The 19,539-nt window shown below is 37.1% G+C and overlaps 1 protein-coding gene across 1 annotated transcript in view; it reads right to left on the bottom strand.

The window, feature by feature from the left end:
- Positions 1 to 14,581, bottom strand: part of LOC127657605 (histone deacetylase 9-B-like) — a 35,366-nt gene extending 20,785 nt beyond the window's left edge. The window contains exons 1-3 of the mRNA XM_052146469.1: positions 13,962 to 14,581; positions 2,338 to 2,579; positions 1,745 to 1,895 (exon numbers count right to left, since the gene is read on the bottom strand). Of these exons, the coding sequence (XP_052002429.1) occupies positions 1,745 to 1,895; positions 2,338 to 2,579; positions 13,962 to 14,067 (499 nt within the window). The 5' untranslated portion in view covers positions 14,068 to 14,581. The remainder of the gene's footprint in view (positions 1 to 1,744; positions 1,896 to 2,337; positions 2,580 to 13,961) is intronic.
- Positions 14,582 to 19,539: the final 4,958 nt, after the last annotated feature.

The raw sequence follows: 19,539 nt of genomic DNA, 5'->3' as shown, positions 1-19,539 counted from the left end.
GGTGTTAATAAGCTGTGTAGCTTTTCAGGTTAGTCTGCTCAGGTTCTTCCATCGATGGATAAAGACTCAACAAAATGATTAAAATGCTTCTATATATGTGATATTTGGCAATCATCCTCAAACACATAATCATAAACAGATAGTTGAATGAGAACAAGATTGCCTCGATATAATTCTGTGATCGTTTCTGTCATTTTTAATGCTGCGTTAGTATATAACTTAATGATTGTTTATGCTTAACCGGAAGTTTCAACCCTAACTGTCATCTTTGACACCAATGCACAAAATAATAATCTTAATGGTCCTTAAAAATGCTTAATTAGCTTTCTGCAGCATAATGTTATTTCTTGATTTTGGGGTGTGTGACCTGGGGCCGGTTGAATAAAACTGTTTTATTAGACTAGTTAGTCGTCTAAAATGTTGGTCTTAATTTTTTCAGTCAGTTGCATAAAAACTTAAAGACCAAAATGTAAGACAGCACACCTCAGGCTAACTTTTGTTTACATTCCATTTTGCCATTGAAAATAGCTGTCAGCTGAGCCAGTGGGGGCTGAAAGGGGCTTGAGTTGAGACTTGGGGCCGGTTGCATAAACATAGTCAAAGTCTTCAACCAAGTCTCAACTCAAGCCCCTTTCAGCCCCCACTGGCTCAGCTGACAGTTATAGACAGTAGACTAGTCTAAAACAGTTTTATGCAACCGGCCCTTGGTTGAAGACTTTGACTTCAAAAATGGTAACAAAATGTTGTGTTTTTAATTATTTGGGTTAAATCACTGGTGACTGGTGGAATGTTCTGCTGAAGTATTGCTCTGCAAATGCTGATACTTTTCTATATTTATAAAGGCTAAGAATTATTATTAATTATTTTATCATCTCTACTTTCGTTTTTGAAATATTATTATTACAAATGTCACTGTTTTTTATTACATTAATACTTCTATAGCTACTGAAGTTATTCAGCCAAAAGTAGGGAGTATTTTTCTCATTTCCTCATTAATGTTGTTTGATTAATAGCATTGTAGTCCTCTAATAAACAAATATTCTCAGTGAATAAAAAATGTATTGAGAGTCCACTGTCGGCCATTTTTTTTAAGCTGTTCTTATTTTTCCCACAATGCAATTCAAATTAGACTGTCTTTACTAAAGACAACTGTGAGCTTGTTTTATGCAACAGGCTTTCTATGGTATCTTTAGCTAGTCAAACTAATTGTTAGATGCAGTCTTAAGTTAATGGCTATGTTTATGCAACCGGCCCCTGGGCATGTTCCTTTTCCCTAACTGGGCATCATTTTGAATGTTCTTGTTTTATATTTCTTTTTCATTCTTTTTCATTTATTTACTAGAATTGTTACCCTGACGTATTTTATTACTTTTTAATTTATTGCATTTTTCCATTTATTGTTTGTTTATTTATTTAAATAAATAATTTCCAATTAGCCATTTAGCTCAACATTTATCACAGAGACCGTCTCCATGGTGCAACCTGAAGATGCATGTCTTGCTCAAAAGCAAAACAGTCATAGTTCATGGACACTTAAATTACAACCCTTTGATTACCAGCCCAAATTTTTTACCACTAGGCAACACCACCTCAATGTTGGTCAGTTTCATTCTGTTTTGTTCTTAAATGAAGAAGCAGACGTCATATAAATGTGCTGTTTGGCTGATGACATTTTATATGACATTAGAAACATGTTGTTGAGTGTTTGAGTGTTGTGTGGGTGAGAGTGATGACGAGCTCTTACTCTCTCTGCTCCGCTCTCGGTTGCGGAGGACCAGCACTTGTTGTTCACGTCGATGTCTCTCCAGTTCTCTTTCCTGACTCTGTAGCTCTAGTTTCCTCTCTTTCTCCAGCTGCTCCTGATGTTGCATCATTGCCTGCAGTTCCTGCTGGAGCTGTGAGATAGGTGTGTATTACACATTTAATAACAGTGTTATTACTGTCTTATTACACATCATAGTCAACTAATGAACATTGCAATCATTTATATTGGCTGTCTCTCTCAAAAAAAATAATAATTTAGCTGCCTCACCATAATAAATAGGTTCACAAATCGTAAAATGCAGAATTGTTTTAAACGAATGCTTGAATGCTTAAAAAAATGCTGTCTAGGTTATGAAAGATAAAACAATCTAGTTTGACTGTATGTTAAATATATATATATATATATATATATATATATATATATATATATATATATATATATATATATATATATATATTTATTTATTTATTATTATTATTATTATATATAATGCATTTTCTTAACAAAAATATATTTTTAACTCATGTGGTGAAGTGGCCTATTTTAGTCTATATAGTCTTTATAATCATTACCTTTAGGTGCTCCTGTATCTGGGCCTGGTGCTGGCGGACCAGGTTCTCATGCTGTTTCTGGAACTCATTGATGAGCAGCTGTTTCTGAATTTGCTGCTGTTTCTGAATGAGGAGCAGCTCTTGTTGAAGCTGTCTTTCCCACATACTGGGGTCTGCAGTGGAGCCCTGCATCCTAATGTCCGTACGCAGGTCTAATGGAGAGCCTGAATCAAGAGCCAAGGGAACCTCTGGCTTAATGTCCACTAAGTAACAAGGGAGTAAGAATACAAAGATATGGTATGAAAGTCTTCATTATGTTTTTCAAGGTGTATAATTTTTAATCATTTACAGATATTTGTATGATCATATATGCATATCCATGGTAACATCTTTAGTCTCATTGCAAAATAACCATGGCCTAAACCTGTGGTTCTTTACTGGTTTTGCTATATGCGCTAGATTTTGCACTGAGAAGCTAGTGGTGTGACCAAATACTACCAAAAGTGTTTAGCTTACAAAGGTAACAAAAATATCTTTAAAATCAAATATGAAATATTGCCATGAACTATATAGGCCCAACAATATGGAAAATTATTACATGAGACAGGGTAAATATGAGAATTGACATTTTGGTAAAAGCATAAACAACAGCATAAGCGTGATTTACCAGCATAACACATGGAACAAACATTGGGACGAATATTGTATTAGTATATTAGCCACACTGCCAAGTGATGAATTTGCCCCAAAATATAAAGTTTCAATTTCAAATGTTCACTCAACAACAAAAGATAAAGGAAGTAGTTTTTTCCTACCACATAAAAGTTTATAAGTAAAGGAATATTCTGGGTTCAATACAAGTTAATCTAATTCAACAGCATCTGTGGTATAATGTTGATTACCACAAAAAAATCATTTCACCTGATCCCTCTTCTTTAAAAAGAAGAAGCAAAAACTGAGGTTAGAGTGAGGCACTTACAATGGAAATGAATGGGGTTTGTGAAGCTTATAATTTTATAAAAGCATTTACATTAATTCCTCTGTTAAGCCATAAAGATGTTTAAATAATCGCTTTTATGTTAATTTATGGTTTACAGTTTACAGTATTACATCATCATGGCAACGGAACTGGCTATAACTTTACACAGAAAAGGTTAGTAAGAGATTTTACCACACAAAATCATGTTAAAAAATGTATTGTTTATGTCTTGTGGCTATACTTTTGAAACAGTGTGTATTTGTATGTTAACTAATTGGCCCCATTCACTTCCATTGTAATTGCCTCACTGTAACCCACATTTTTGCTATTTTTAAAGAAATGGAGGTAATCAATATTATGCAAATGCTGTCCATTGAGCTTAACTTGTATTGAACCAAGAATATTCCTGTAACTATGCATGATTATATGGTTAGCTGCATTTCATTACTTGCATTTATTGTTATTATTTTCCCCGTTGTCCTCATCGTTTGAGAATCATTGTTAAATGTTGTAGTCCTTGTACAGACACGATTCCATTAAAATGGCAAAACTACATATAGATTAAAGGACTTGTTTCCAAGAGCAAAGCACAGGAAAAAAAGTGTCCTAATTTCTTTCTACATACCCTGCTGCACTGATCCCACCTCTCCCTAACTACATCTCAAAGTCATCAAAAGTTTCTGTCTCAGTATGGCACCATAGGAGCCTCTGTGTTTGTCTGATATATACATTAAACTCTCTGCAAGTCCTCTATTTCATATGCAATTGCGAAGGTTTTTGCTAGCCAGTGGGTTAAACTGACCCGTCTGGTCTGTATGGAGACTGCAGTACCGCAGTCTGTTTTTCCAGATAGATGTGATGTTTGTGTTCCTGCCTCTTATTCCGCCATCATCCTCCCTCATCACACCTTCACCGTTTGGAAAATTGCTGCTGTATTCTTCAAGCTGTGCCTTATTACAAGTAAAATACTGGGTACAAAAGCAGATGACATCCCCAAGGCCAGAAGCACTTTATATAATCAAGCAGACTATGAAAATCAAATGCAAGCCTGGATGATAGTCCATCACAAAAGGGACGAGTGGATATGTTCCTCATAACAGGCTTTGACACCGCTACACGTCTGCATGCATGGCGATTGGCAATTACTGAGAGATGGGCTTTGGAAAGTGTCATTGTTTGCATGAGATAAAGGCAGGGTTGTGGCTGAAAAATGTAAATATACAAGCTTAACAGTCATTGTATCCACTTGAAACTGCATACAGAGCAACTGCACAAGATATAATCCCGGTCCAATTAATATTATATTTCAGGTTTAGAAAAAGTCACACAGTGCTTGTTGCACAATTGAGGATGATGTAAATCTCCACGTTGATTGTACTGAGTAAGCAAATGCCTGGAAACATGATTGAGTCAAATGTGTTAACCTTTTAGTTAAGATAATAGATGAGTTAGCTAAATGCTTTGCTATGGTTTTCAGATATTGAAGTCTTTTGTGGAAGAGTCTGAACAGATTATTATAATGCTGCCCTGATTTTAGAAAGATAATATGAAGGTAAATTGGTGCTTAAAATATTAGCAAGCGCAGAGTAAGATTTGTGAGTGTAAATCGAATTGCAAAGTTTTTTTTTTTTTGCATGCACACAGAACATTTTGTAAAGGTGTAATTCAATTTGCAAGCGTAAGAAAAAAAGATTCACAAAATGTTAATGATTTGTATAAGTGTATTTGACACTGCTTTTGTGCCTAAATTTGGCCAAGCAATATGCAAGCAAAGAAAGAGTTTCATGAACAGCAAAATGTATTAACTACCTAGATTCAGTCTGTATGTATAAAAACAAACTATTGCAAAAGTGTAAATGACTTGTGTTTGTGGCAAAAATATTTTCCAGAAATAATCAGATAATTGTTAACATGAATTGTTAACAATATACATCGCACAAACCATAAAAATACTGTGAATCTATTTTCCTTACTCTTGCAACTTGATTTACACCTTTACAAAACTTTCTGTGCAAATGCAAAAAACGCTTTCAAATGTTATAACACTTTCACAAATCTTACTAATCTTTTTGTCATTAAATTGTCTTGATTAGATACATATTGTAGATGGACAGACAAAATGACACAACCTGTTCAATGCTTACACTGAGGCAAAGCCTTTAAACCATAAACCCTATCTATATCTCTTAAGCCCACAAAATTCCCATAATGAGTTGCCATAGCGAGGCACTTAGAGTAGCACACGCAGCAATTCACACTTTAATTGTGAAGCATTTCTGCGCTTGTTTGGTTGAACATTATGTCCTTCACTATCATCAAAAATGGCTCCATGCGCAACTGATGATTAAAAATAGCAGCATAAAAGCAAGTGGTGCAATCTTAGGCTACGACAAAACCCACACTCAATCCACCACCCAAACTGGCTGCCATGGCAACGCCGGTGACATCATAATGACTCCTTTTCCTGCAGATATTGAGCTGCGCTGTGTGGTGTCTCCTCACTGAGAGCACCCATGGATGTTATATCATCCCTTATATAAGTCTGAAACATACACACACATCCAGATGCAAACACACTCTTTCTATTGGCACTCACAGATGCCAGCTATGCCTGTCAGCTCTAGTTGAGTTTGAAGCAATCAGTTGAAGCCAACTTCTGGGTGTTTAGCAAGATTTCACCTTTTTTTTTTTCATGATGACTCTTCTTGGAAGGGAGCCGGGTTTGAAGTGACAGCAGCAGCTCTCTGTGGTTAGGCAAATAGATGACCCTAAACATCCCGGCATAATGGGGGGAATATTAATTCTGACTTGAGTCACCACTTTACAAAGAGCAGCATGTGTTCCTACAGGACTCATAGAGTCAGCCAATGAACTTCAACAATGAGTCATAGGCTTTGTCTCTCTGCCCTAATGGAGCTAAAAATAGCCTCAGAAACACCTGCTGGCTTGGAGCATTTGCCACTGTAATATCTCATTTATCTTATGTTTTCCTGCTAGCCTTCCCCACTGCCGTTATTAAAAAGATATACTTTCATCCAACAAATCAACTGAGGTCTCTGCAAAGAAACCTCAGGTGAAGCCATTCACACCTTTCTACTCATCAAGGCTTTCTACTCAAGCAGGTGGTTTGGATAGTGAGACTGACCTCAATGACTGGTTTTGTCAGTCCTGTCACTCTCTTTTAATTACGTTAGCGCGACACTTGTTGAGAACGTAGTGGGATGCAGTCCATTTTTGCTTCACCTGACAGCAGCACTAAATCACATTATGAGAAAATACAAGCTCACAACTAATGTTTTGGCCTCAAGCCTTCTTGAGGATATTGTGCATAATGACGCCAAGATGAGATGTTGATGTATTACAAATGCCAGTTGAGCCAAAAAGAGAATCTCAAACCAGCAGTAATGGGGCTAAATATAACCGCATTTCTGAGTACACTCTTAATATAGGAGATGTGTGAAAGACTGTCAAACATGTGCAGCCATCAGGTAATTTTAACTCGGAACAAATAAGAGCACCCTGACAAATTTATGTAAGCTATTGGGCTGCTCACCCCCACCCTTAACCCCCTACCACACAACACCACCTCAAACACCATGTACTATATTTCATGCACCATTTATGCAGGTTTTATTAGGGCTGTGCCAAATAGCTAATTTGGCGATTTTTGATATACTGTACATCAGTATTTACTGTATTTAGACTAATTGCTCAACATTTAAATCAATCAGCCATTTTTCCTACCGGGTCTCAGAGAAACACGTTACTATACCAATATTTTTGCATGGCTTGTTACATAAAAAATACGTATCACAGGCGCTTTTACTTTTATTTCCTTTCACAAATCACGAGTAAAAGAGTTTTCACCCTGTTTCCTCGCAATCCTACCTTAATAAACACTTTTACTAGAGCATAACGTGAAAGGTGATATATTTTAATGTTTGCATTATATAATTTACTTGATTTACTTTGTATGATCAAGTTGAGCACTAGCTCAACTAGTAGAGCATTGCACTTGCAATACAAAAGACTGGGGTACAAGTCCAGAAGAAGAGCATTCTAGTTAACATGTAAGCCAAAAGTGTCGTACAAGTGCTATAAAACAACACGGTTGCTTCAACAATTGTGTTTTTCATTCCATAGTTGCTTTTAATGAGAATATCGGTTAAATGGGAGGTAGGTATTGTTCATTTAATTCTCGACAGAACATTAACCTTAAAAACAATATGTTTGGGAGAACGTTTTAACTCACTTTTATATGTCAGACTGGTCTGATTCATGTAAATGCAGTGGTTGCATTGCCAAATTTAAATAAGAGTAGCTATTAAAACTAGTCTAATTACACAGTCTTTAGGAAACTTAATGGTGAAAATGTAATGAAATCATTGGAATATTCACACAGTGCTTAATTTTATATCACCATTAAAATAATTTACAGTGAATGCACCTTCTTAGCAAAGTGAGTGATTTTACTTATCAGAACCTCAACTGAAGAGAATTGTTGTGCAGAGTTTGCACTGCGAATCAGTAAACACAAGATGACTAAAGGCAACCTGCTTTATTTATAGCAGCGAGGGTTGACAAGCATCCTCCCCTGTGCCCAAACGATTCCCCTTCTCCAGGGCCAGCCACAGGGGATATGGTGACTCATCTGCTATACTACATTTCCCATAATCCCTCGAGCAATGCATCTCTCATAGACTGATGCTTCTCATTATCTCTGATTACAAAGATGACCAAAGCCTTTATTGGAAACAATTTCACTGACTCATCCAATGATTTGCAACCTTTTCTATAAAACATGTATTTATGGTTATAGGTCACTTAAAATGTGCGTGATATATAGAGCTGCAAAATAATCAGCTGGCCCTAAATTAGCCTTTTAACATTTTAATTGAGTTCTATTTTTTAACTTATGTTGTCACTTAATCTTTTTGTTTAATGGGGCTTGGTTGTTTCTTAGCAAAATCAGAGTGATGCTTTTTTGGCTGCATATGCTGCGGTGACTGAGTGCTTATTACAGCTGATGTTATTCTGGGCTGCAGGCGTGTCTAAAGCAGGAAACGCTGCTGTATTTTTAAGTGGCAGTTTATTGCTCACTACAAAAACAGTACACGGGGAATCCAGATTACACTAACACTTATTGATAGAAAGCCAGTCATTTTGTAATATCGCCAATAGATTTTATGGGTGTTGCTTCAAAACAGTGTGAAATTGTAATAATTAAAAACAAAACAAAAAATACTTAAAATTTTTGTTTTTTTAATGGTAACACTTAATAACATAAAAAAACATAATAAGGTTTTAAACATTAATATTAGTTAACACAAACATAAACTAACAATGAACAGTACTTTTACAGCATTTGTCAGTAGGTTACTGTTAATTTATAAATAGGCTATACATTTTTACATTAAAAGTTAACATGGATAACTCATTATGAATAATATGAACTAAAAGTTAGAGATGCACCAATCGACCGGCCAGGAACCGGAATCAGCCGATTTTCCGCATGCTCGGCCCGGACCGGTGACCAGCCTTGCGTCTTTCCGTTTCCAAGCCAGTCCGTTTTGTTGCCAGCGGCGCAGGCATTAACGTCACAGCTGCATGTAAACATGTCATTGGTGTGGAAGATCTTCACTGTGAAGAATACATAAAGTTCGCAATTTGTAATAATTGTAAGGCTAAAGTAAACCGTGGGGGAACCACCACAATAACTTTCGGGACAACAAACCTAATTTAGACACTTAAAACTCCATCACCCAGATTTACGTGTGTGTGTGTGTGTGTGTGTGTGTGTATATATATATTATTTATTTTTTCCACCTGAGTCTTCTCCTTCCATCTACCAGCGATGCTTTATTCAACTTCCCGCGTCTACTGCCTGCGCAGATATCAACAGAGCAGCTGGGTTTTGGTTGCCAGGTTGAGGTCACAAATTATTAGAAATTTGTATGATGTGTCTATTGTGTGAGTAGGATGCATTTCATACAATATCTGGCAACTGGACCAACTTGGAATAATATATTGATGTGATTATTCATATAACGTGGTTTGGGCCATATAAATTACAGGAGTTTCCCGGGAGAAATTAAAAAATGGGAGGGGGCGGGAGATGGGTGTGAAATACGGGAGACTCCTGGGAAAACCGGGAGCGTTGACAGGCATGGTTACAAGCCGATCCCGAAGCAGCAATCAGTTTTACAACTGATATTAGGACATCTAACGTAAGCTTAATGTCAATGTTGAGCGTATTGGACACGTCAGTTTTGTTCATAGGCTTGTAATCTTTGGAATTGTTTTGTTAGATGAATAATAAAGAGAAAAGGGTCCATTTATAAAAATTGTGGAAAATGACATCTGTTTTGTTATATAAAGAAATTAATTTGCAGTTAATTGTTATTTCTACCTCTTTCTAGTCACAGAGCACTTTATTTTCAGAGTTGTTTAAGTGAGAGAAGATCCTGTAAACTTAAAGCAGTTTGGGGGAAATTGAAATGTTTATTAATTAATTTTATTACGAAAATACAATTTAGCATTGAAGAAAGGTAGATTTTGTTTGTATATGCGGTCAATAATAGTTCTTAATAAGAAAATCGGAAAAAATCGGTAGGTCACACTTGTAAAAAATCGGAATCGGCCAAGAAAATTGCAATCGGTGCACCTCTACTAAAAATGCATACTATTTATAAATAAAAATTAAACAAGATGAATACATGATAAATAAATGCATTGTTAGTTCATGACACCTAATGCATTTAATCATTTTAATGTAACAAACCTTATTGCAAAGTGTTACCAAAAAAAGGCTCGGTAAACATTTACAAATTATTGATTGATATGAAGATCTAACCTTTGAAAATTGCAAATATTTTACAAGCATTAATACATAAGTGGATTCATAGCCTTGATGTTAAAAATCAGATAGTCGTTCCACTTATTTTGTTGCCAAAGTATAGTCCACAGTCAGTTTCAGCTCAACGAAGGGTTCAATTTTCTCTACTTCATACACATAATCTCTTATCACATTATTTTTTTATTAGTTTGCTCATAACTTCCATATTCAGAATCTAAAGCTCATTTTTTATTATAAAAGAGCCTGGGGCCATTCCATGAAAGGCAAGAAAATAAAGCAACAATTACAAGAACCATCATTTATTTTATTAAAATCATGTCAAATACAGCAAACTGAAAGGACCACAAACTCCACTGATCAGTTATTTGATGTTAATCCTATTTATAGGGTTTTTTTCAGTCTGTGAACATAAACTTTTAGCATGTGTATCACAAATATCTCCTTATTAGTCCTTGCATGTCCTTAAACCTGAGACATTGTGCATTTATATTATATTGTCAGACCAGACAACTCAGACATTTTTGTATTGTGATGCTGAGTTTAGAAATGTTATGCTCAAAATGGTAAGGCTAATGAGATTATATTTATCACCTGTTCATTCAATACGTTTTGCACATTTAATACAAAATGTAGCCTCCTCATATTCTTTTGAAGACTGTCTTCAATAGCTTTAACACTGGCTATTACTGCACAAAAGCACAATGATACACATCTTCAAACAACAGCATTGCTCCCACTATGTCTGGCTTGACTCTGATCATATTTTTTCAACAAAGCTTTGATTCAAAGAACTGATTCCTTGAGCTCAGGTAGTGTTGTGACACCAGTTTTTACAACAGATTACAACATGCTCAAATCTGCACTCTTAAGAAATACTTAACCTGACCTATTTGCCTCAGCTAACACAACACATTAACTGCAGTTCATAGCACATTCAAAAGATCACAGTCAATGTTGTGAGAACTATTTCAGATGAGCAGAATCCTTCATGCTTCATGCAATTCTTGAATTTTGCAGCAGTGCTATTTCTGTCAAGCAAAACGGCAGAAACTGAACGTGAAAGAAGAAACACAGATATGTTTAATATGTGCACTCTCATTAACAATAACAGATGTGAAACCCGACCACTTATCATATGACAGCAAATGACAAAACCCTGTTAATAACTGTTCCAGTGTATGGTTATAATAAGAGTGTGTGGAAATGGTGTGATAGCAGTGCGCCACGGTGGATAATCTTAGCACGCTAATGCTATAAGCTGAAAATAACATACTAAGAATAGCTGACCCAAAGAGCGAGCAACAGGCCTGCCTGCCTTCCTCACGCAGATGGCTGTTGTTTAACCACATACTTCTCTATAATGCCATGCAAGCCTATATGGGGCTTTTACTAGACAGATGAACATTAACTGAATCACTCGATATCAGGGCGAAGGAGATTCATGCATCACTGCCTGAGATACTGTGCTGAATGGGCCATCCTACTGCCCTGGATGGTTGGACATAGCCCTATAACAGGTTGCTCCAGTCTGCTGATACTTATTTAAACAGACAGCCCAGTCTTTTTCCCATCTTTGTGCGCAGTGGCTGTACAAATGAGGGCTAGAACTATATTTAGATGGGCAGGATTACGTTATGCCAACCTGGTCTCATAGAACCACGTTATTATACCTTAATTTTAGCTAAATTATTTTTACGTGGCTCATTGTATGTATCGCAGCAGTTTCCTGGTGAAATAAACACTAGGAGCACTATAACAACAATTACTTTTATTCCCTTTCACACAAATCACAAGTAAAACGTCAGATTATTAGTTTATAAATATCTACTTTTCACCCTGTCCTTCACACAATGCTATCTCAAATTTTGATTATGACATCAAAAGACTCTTATTATAGTGCATGGCTTGTGTGATACATTGTAACACTTGAATTACAAAACCAACTTCATTTACAAGCTTGCTTATAGGTGCACTCAGTCGTTTTTCTCTTATTTTAAAACTTTTACTTATAATGAAATGAATTGCTATTTTAAAAAAATATACATGAATAAATCCATAACCAGTAACATGAGATGAAGACTCCAGTCATCTCAGCAACCTTATAAAAGCCGTTTACATCTACATGAAGAGGGTCCCCTCATGGGGGCTGCCAAATACTACATTCATGGTCACCAAAAACTTCTGCATTTAAATTATGCTGCATCCATGCCCAGGTATCACAGTAAGTCCAAGAAGACGCATAAAAAAAAAATACTAAATACTGAATGCACCTTTAAATGAAATCAAACTGCACGATGGATCAACTTATAGAGTGCTGCACTTGTGAAGCAGAGGAATGGGATATGAGTCCTAATCCACACAATTCGACACATAAACCAAAAGTGTCATATAATCACCACAAAATGGCATGATTGCTTCAGCAATTGCTTTATTCTTGTCACATTTGCTTTTATTAGCTAGGTTTAGGTTCAGGTTAAGGTTAGAGAGGTACATTTTGTTGATTTAAAACTCGATAGAGAAGTAACTTGAAAAATCTTACCTGCTTTTAATCTCTAATTTGCTTATTTTGACACTAACGGTTTGGTTTAGGTTTAGGGTAGGGAGGTAGGGTTCGTTTATCTAAAATTTGAAAGAACAATAACCTTAAAAACCTCATCTGTTTGGGAGAAAATTTTACTTGCTTTTTGCGCAACACAGTCGGCATTTCACCTCGTAAGTGCTGCGATACATGTAAGAAACCACGTAATATACAGTTGTTCTGCAAAAATGTTGCAATAGTCATGTCATTTTCATGAGAACAGGCTGCATTGTGCCATATACTTTACGTAGTTGCTTTGTGTGTGTGTTTGTCTGCTAATTTAAGAGTGCTGATAGAGTAAAAAATGTTCAGCAAACTTTCAGTTATGTCGCAACACAGCTAAAATCTATGCAGACAATCTGCTGTGATTTAGCAATGATAAGGCATTTTAGTGCAAGAGAGAAAAGTCAAAGGTGAAGCAATCTTCTCCACCCTTCTTTCAAGAACTGAAATGACTCCCAACTGTCTTCTTTTTATACATCCACTTCCTTTTCCCCCTCCATCCCTCCTCACCCCCGACAGAGCAAAAAAAAGAACATTCATGTCATGGATTTCCCAGAACACCACATTCTAGCAATGCTAAACCAGTCAGAGGTTGTTACAGCAGCTTTCTGGCACAAACTGCAAGTCAGAAACAACAGTACAAAGCAAAAAAGTGAGTCATGCTCAGAATTTAGACAATAAAGCAAACACGTCCTCTCTCTCCTTGATGTCAGCTGCGAGCATTCAGCATAATGTCAGGTCAAAAAATAGAATGCTTCATTGTCTTTGGCAAATATTAAAAGGAACATGCCTTTCATGTTGACAAAATATTTCTGTCAGGAAGTTTCCTCTCCCTGAATTAAAGGCTAAAGACCCATAACATCCTGTGCACACCAGAGTCTACTGTCTTCGTTCTGTTTTTATGTCCATTATGTCCATAACCTATGCTAAGTTACTGTTGGCAGCCTTGCCGAAATGACGTCTGTGACAGGATAATTACAAGTACCTCAAGCCACCCTTTGTTAGTTTAGTGATTTAAGGTTAAACCCACTAATAGACATCCACAGAACTCGTTGAAACTTTCACAACAGAGACATCCACAACACAAACTACAGCAAATAGTTCACACAGCAGAGTGCTCTGCAACCAATACAACTCTCATGATGATGCTGTCACAAGTTTAGGATGAGGTCCTTCTTATAATGATACAGAAAGCAAAGGAAAACAGAAAAGAGTTAAAGAAGAGTCACCTGAGTTGTTGACGTTGTGCATGTCGTGAGGGGTCAGAGGCAGCCGGTGTTTGCTGATACCGTCTGTGGAGAAACAAGAGTCCGCCTCGTAAATGGTCTGGAGCATTAGTACTTCAGTTAACAACACATCGCCTGGCAGCCCTGCTCTTCCTGTATTGTTGTCAGCTTGTCCCCTCCTCTTCTCTCTCACTCTCTCTATCTGTCTTTCTCTCTCTCTCCCTCTTTCTCAAGAGACCAGGAACATTCGCCCCTGCCTCTTCCTCCTCCTCCGCCTCCTCTTTGTAAGCGACACTCGTGGAATGACAGAGCTCTCCCTCACTAAAACTAAAAGCTTCACTCCTCCTCTGCTCTCCTCGTCTCTTCTGTTCACTTCTTCTCCAGTCAACGCCGAAGTGGCTCTGAGTATCAGCAGGAGAGTCTCTCACACTCTCCGAGCTCTGCCTTCCTCTTGTCCTGACAAAACTGCTTGTTATTTTCTCTCCGACGTGTCAGATTCACTGTTTTCCAACCTCCCTCTCACAAACTGTTTTTTTTGTTTTTTTTTACTCCTAGGTGCCTTGGTTCTTCTCTCTGGCTGAGGAGTTGTACCTTCTGCCTTCTTTTCTGTTCCTCTCCTTCACTTTTCCGTCAGGTTGCTAGTTGCTGAAAGGAGGAGGGGCTGATTTACATGTAAATCAACAAGAGCGTGGCCCACAGGTGACAGAAATAGAACAATGGCCGGCTCTGGTTATAAATAGGTCAGTCACGGTGCGGGGATTGGAGCAGCATTGATGCGTTTAAAAATACCACTCCAAACACAGCTGTGGCCCTCATCTACAGCCAGAAGGCACGTCTATCTTTTAGTATACTGTCATTCTTTATCTCATTTTAATTTTCTTTCTACTTTTCTCTGATTCTCTTTTCTTGACTCGCTCTCTTTCTTGAAGTGAACATGTAATCAATGTTTACTGTGTTTGCTTTCTATAAGGGATAGTTCACCCACAAATGAAAAATCTGTGGTCATTTACCAGTACTCACCCTCATGTCATTCTAAACCAGTATGACTATCTTTATTCCTTTAAAGAGCAACATGCAGGTTGAATAACTGAATTAATACTTATATTGTCTGCAGAGGTCTTTTAAAAACACATATGTAGAAATTACTTATGAAATCTTCATTTGATGTAGAGATTTTGATGAAAATGTGCTAGGCTCTGGAATACGCCTTTCCCGCTATAGCAACGCGTCATATGACGTAGGGCGAGGCAAATAAAAGAGCTCGCGGTCAGCTCTTTCATTGTTGGGTGTTGATGTAGTTAGAGACAGAAAGTTTTAGATCGAGTTTTAGAGAAGCCATAATGGTAAATTATTGTGTTTGTGCTGGTTGCACGAATTCCAGCCTGTCAGGACATCGTGTCCATCATTTTCCTTCTAGGAAAAACAAGGCTTTTCGGTCTTGGGTGCGTTTTGTGCAGGTGAAGAGAGCAGACTTCACTGCCGCGTCTGTTACAACACACTCGGTCGTTTGTGGCGCACATTTCACTCCGGAGAATTATCGACCTGGAGATTTGTTGGAGTCTCGGATGGGATTTCGGAGTAAGGACCACGTGAGGCTGATTACTGATGCTGTTCCTCGGTGCACTCGATGGAATCAAGTCCACCGTCAAAGTTTACACCGGATTTTGGCGCTGGCGGACTGGAGGACCAAGTGCTAACGTTAGCAGACATTCTGTGCAACTAAAACGAGCACTTAGCAGAGTACGTCTTACTTTTAATTATTTTAACTCTTAATTTGTGTAATTTCGTAATAATAATAGTATAATATTTTTATATAATATATTTTTTATAATATTAAATATTTAATTATTATAATAATACAGAGAGAGGGAGAGAGACTGAGCTTTAGGACAGGTTGTCGTAACGTAATTGTCTGCCTTCTGAAATGAATTTAGTAGTTTGCACAATGCTATAGCTATTGGCAGGAAGCTAGCCCAACTCTCCCGCTTCCCCGCATTTCAATTCAAACTGTTCTCCGCCGCTCTCCCGTCTGATTTTGTATCCCCGTGAGGCTAACGTTATACTCTCCAGTAAATTGCAAGGTCCAAATGTATTACTCATAATTATAGGCCTGTGGGCCATCATAGGCATGTTCGTCCACACCGGAGAACTCTGTTTCTTCATTCGCATCCATTGTAACCTGAGCTTGAGCTTGACCAGACTCCCTCGCCCATCGTCACTTCCGGTTAGTGCTTTATAGACGCGGAAGTTATTTTATCACAATTTATCTCAAAATATCGTTAATGGCTAAATATATATTACTCCAGTTCAGAAAATCTAGTTGTTTTATCATCAACATACACTATGCTATATAGGGGTGTCCAACCTGCATGTTGCTCTTTAAACACAAAAGAAGACACAATTACATTTCATTGTATGGAAGAAAAATATTATTTTTGCCCTCATAATGAATTCCTCTAGTGGCATATTTACACGTTATGAGTTAATGTTGATTGATTTTTATTTTTTTATGTTTTTTTTTTTTTTTGCCATGGTGAAAATACAGAAAAGGGTATAGTGATTAAACACCTATATATTTTTGATAAAAACTCTGATTGAACTTATGGGTAAGAGGTAAATAACTCTCAATGTATTTATATTTTCATATTGACAATTAGTGTTAATTGACTGATTAAATGTAAGTATTTGACATAAAAGGATGATACTGTAATTTTGTTAATTGTTTTATTTATTTTGATTAGAGAGAGAAAAAAAACCCTTTAAAATGATTAAAATGCCCCTGAAAATCTAAACCAGGCAGCAAGTATTGTCTATTAATGGAAAAGTTCATTTCTGACTCTGATTTATGACTGTGTTGGTCTCTAACATTCTGCCTAATATCTTCTTTTGTGAAAAAAATCATCAAAATATTTAATCAAATTGCAATAACTTGATCCTCCTCTGAAACAAGTGGTCTTTTTCTGTGGCTCTCAATCAGGGGCCCGGGGCACACTAGGGGACCTCAGCACCTCAAGCTGACTTAAAAGCATTTAAAATAAGAATATTTATCATCTTATTTAATAAATAAAATTCCTTAAAAGTTACGATACACTGTACATTATAAAAAAAACTGTTCTTATAGTAATTCAGCAACTCCTTTGAATGACTGTTTTATAATAAAAACAAACAGTTCTTGAAACTTCTGAAATCATGAAATTAACTTGTTCAGTGTGATTAATTATATGAAAAATTACACATTTAAAAAAAAATGCAATTAGTCATGTCCCTGGACCATAATAAGGAATACGCCTACCATTGGAACAATTCAAGCTTGAAGTACCACCTGTTTTCAGCAGAGGACAGTAAGCAAATCTCCAGCTGTTGGCAACACACGGCTGTACAGACAACAAACCCACACTCATTCTTGCTTTACACTAGCAGCACCAGCATAAGATGAGAACATGTTCTTGCATTCAAACACAGCTTGATGGAGCGCAAATCTGAATGTGGGGCTCTCGAGAAGTGTTTTTCTAAGTTTCAAACTATACTTATAACTTGACACAGCATCCTAAAAATGGTTTTTATGACATGATCAGGGCTGGACTGGTAATCTGGCCTACCAGGCATTTTCCCGGTGGGCTGATGCACTTTTGGGCAAATCGGGGCGGAATGTCCATCGGGAGAACCGAGCGGGCTGGTGGTTCGGGCGTGAAACGTGCCAAATGGGCCGCGATAAGCAACAATGAGCCACCGCGTTATGCAGAACGGACCAAAAAACTATTTCTCTTCCCAGTCCAGCCCTGGACATGATTCTACCAAAGTGAGACACTCCAAGAGCATCTGTCTGTCCCTTTTGTACACTGAAACACCCTTTTTTTTTATTCTTATTGAATATACTGTTTCATTTATAAATATGTCACATTACAGAAGTAAAATGGGTTGCAAACTTGGCTTCACATTGACTTTAACACTTTCACTCCACCTTATACACTCTTTCCTTTCTATTCCCTCTGGCATTGATTACAAAAACACACTACCAGTTTTTCCATACATATTAAGATAATCTCTCCGATTTTGCTTGACATGTTGCTGCTCGATGCTATGCTGCAGAGACTCTCAGAGTTTAAATTCTCAGCATGCAGAGCTTGTACAAAATAAAATGCAGCATTTCTAAGGTTAGCCTAATACATACATTTCAAATCTAGCATTCAAAATTGAATTGTAGCATGCATTATGAATATGCATGATGCGTAGTACATTGTATTGACTACAGATTCTGCAAATGTGGATAAGGCATGATTTTACAATTTGTTATTGCTAAGATTTACCATAGAAACTTTGCATTTTCAAGTACATTTATAAGCAGAACCCATGTTTTGAACTGTGTGTGTGTGTGTGTGTGTGGTGTCATTTGTGAAGTGGGCAGACTGTAAATTGAGGCCAATTTAGCTCTTCAGGAGGGATTCCAAGCTGGCCAAGAGTATTTAAGATGAATTAGTAGCTCTGAGCACACAGGGGAAGCCATCTGTGTGTGAGGGTCAAACTTTATTTAAAACTCTTACTCAGACCTCTGCTGCTGCCATGCTGCTTTAAACTCAGATACATGTTGTTATATTTTAATTTAGTACATTTTTACTATATTCTGGGTTTAAAATTAGTGATGAAAACTGATTCTCCAGACTTCAACAGTTCAGAAAATTTGCAGTCTTGACTTTTGGTGACGCGCAATATTGATTTCATCAACATCAAATTTGAAGTTAGTAATACTTTCTCCTATCCCAGCTTTATATACAAAGACAACTGTAAGTAAGCCATTTGTGGTTGATTCTCTCAAATAGTGTAAACGCTGTGGCATTATTTTAAAACATTAGGTGTGCCCCAAATCGCACACTTCTGCACAATTCTATGCCATTTAGTTGTGTAAGTAGTGTGAATAGTATGTTTACACTGAAAATGCCACAAAGGAAGTGTACTCCCTGGAGTAGTACCTGGATGATGTGAAAAAAACAGAAGTGTGGAATATTGGACACTAGGCTTGCCCTACGTAGCAGGTTACTTGACCACGATGCTGGCCTGACAAAAAAAAATTGTGAATGTGCCAACAACAAGCTAAGCATTTGTGAAGACAGCACCTTACAAATGTTAGCTGAATGCTTTACCATCACCCCACACTGTGAACTTGTATGTTATTTGAGAAGTGTTAAACCGAGTCTACTAATACTCTAAATCTAGTGACACACATTGCACATTGCATGCTTTTGAAACTTAATTTCCATCAGCTGATAAACAGCGAATGCTTCCGTGTATTAAAAAAATGGATACAAGTTACTAACAAAGAGTATACAACTACATTGAAGTGATTTATGGGGCAACATTACTTCCCCTTTTTCCCCCAGTATAACATATTAGATAGAGGACATTCTTGGAGAGTGTGCCAGTTTGCCACTACTAGCAAACAGTTCTGTGGTGAACCTTTGGCAAATATCTGCCCAGAATGACAAATTACACTAGATGTAAATGGCACCTTCCACGCAGTGTGGCTATTTGCACTTAAATAGTCTGGTGGAAACAAAGAAATTGAAGACAAACTGTACCCCTAGTG

Source organism: Xyrauchen texanus, chromosome 17 (assembly GCF_025860055.1).
Source record: "Xyrauchen texanus isolate HMW12.3.18 chromosome 17, RBS_HiC_50CHRs, whole genome shotgun sequence".
NCBI lineage: Eukaryota > Metazoa > Chordata > Actinopteri > Cypriniformes > Catostomidae > Xyrauchen > Xyrauchen texanus.
Note: the sequence above shows the minus strand (reverse complement) of the source record. Positions and strands in the feature narration are given on the sequence as shown.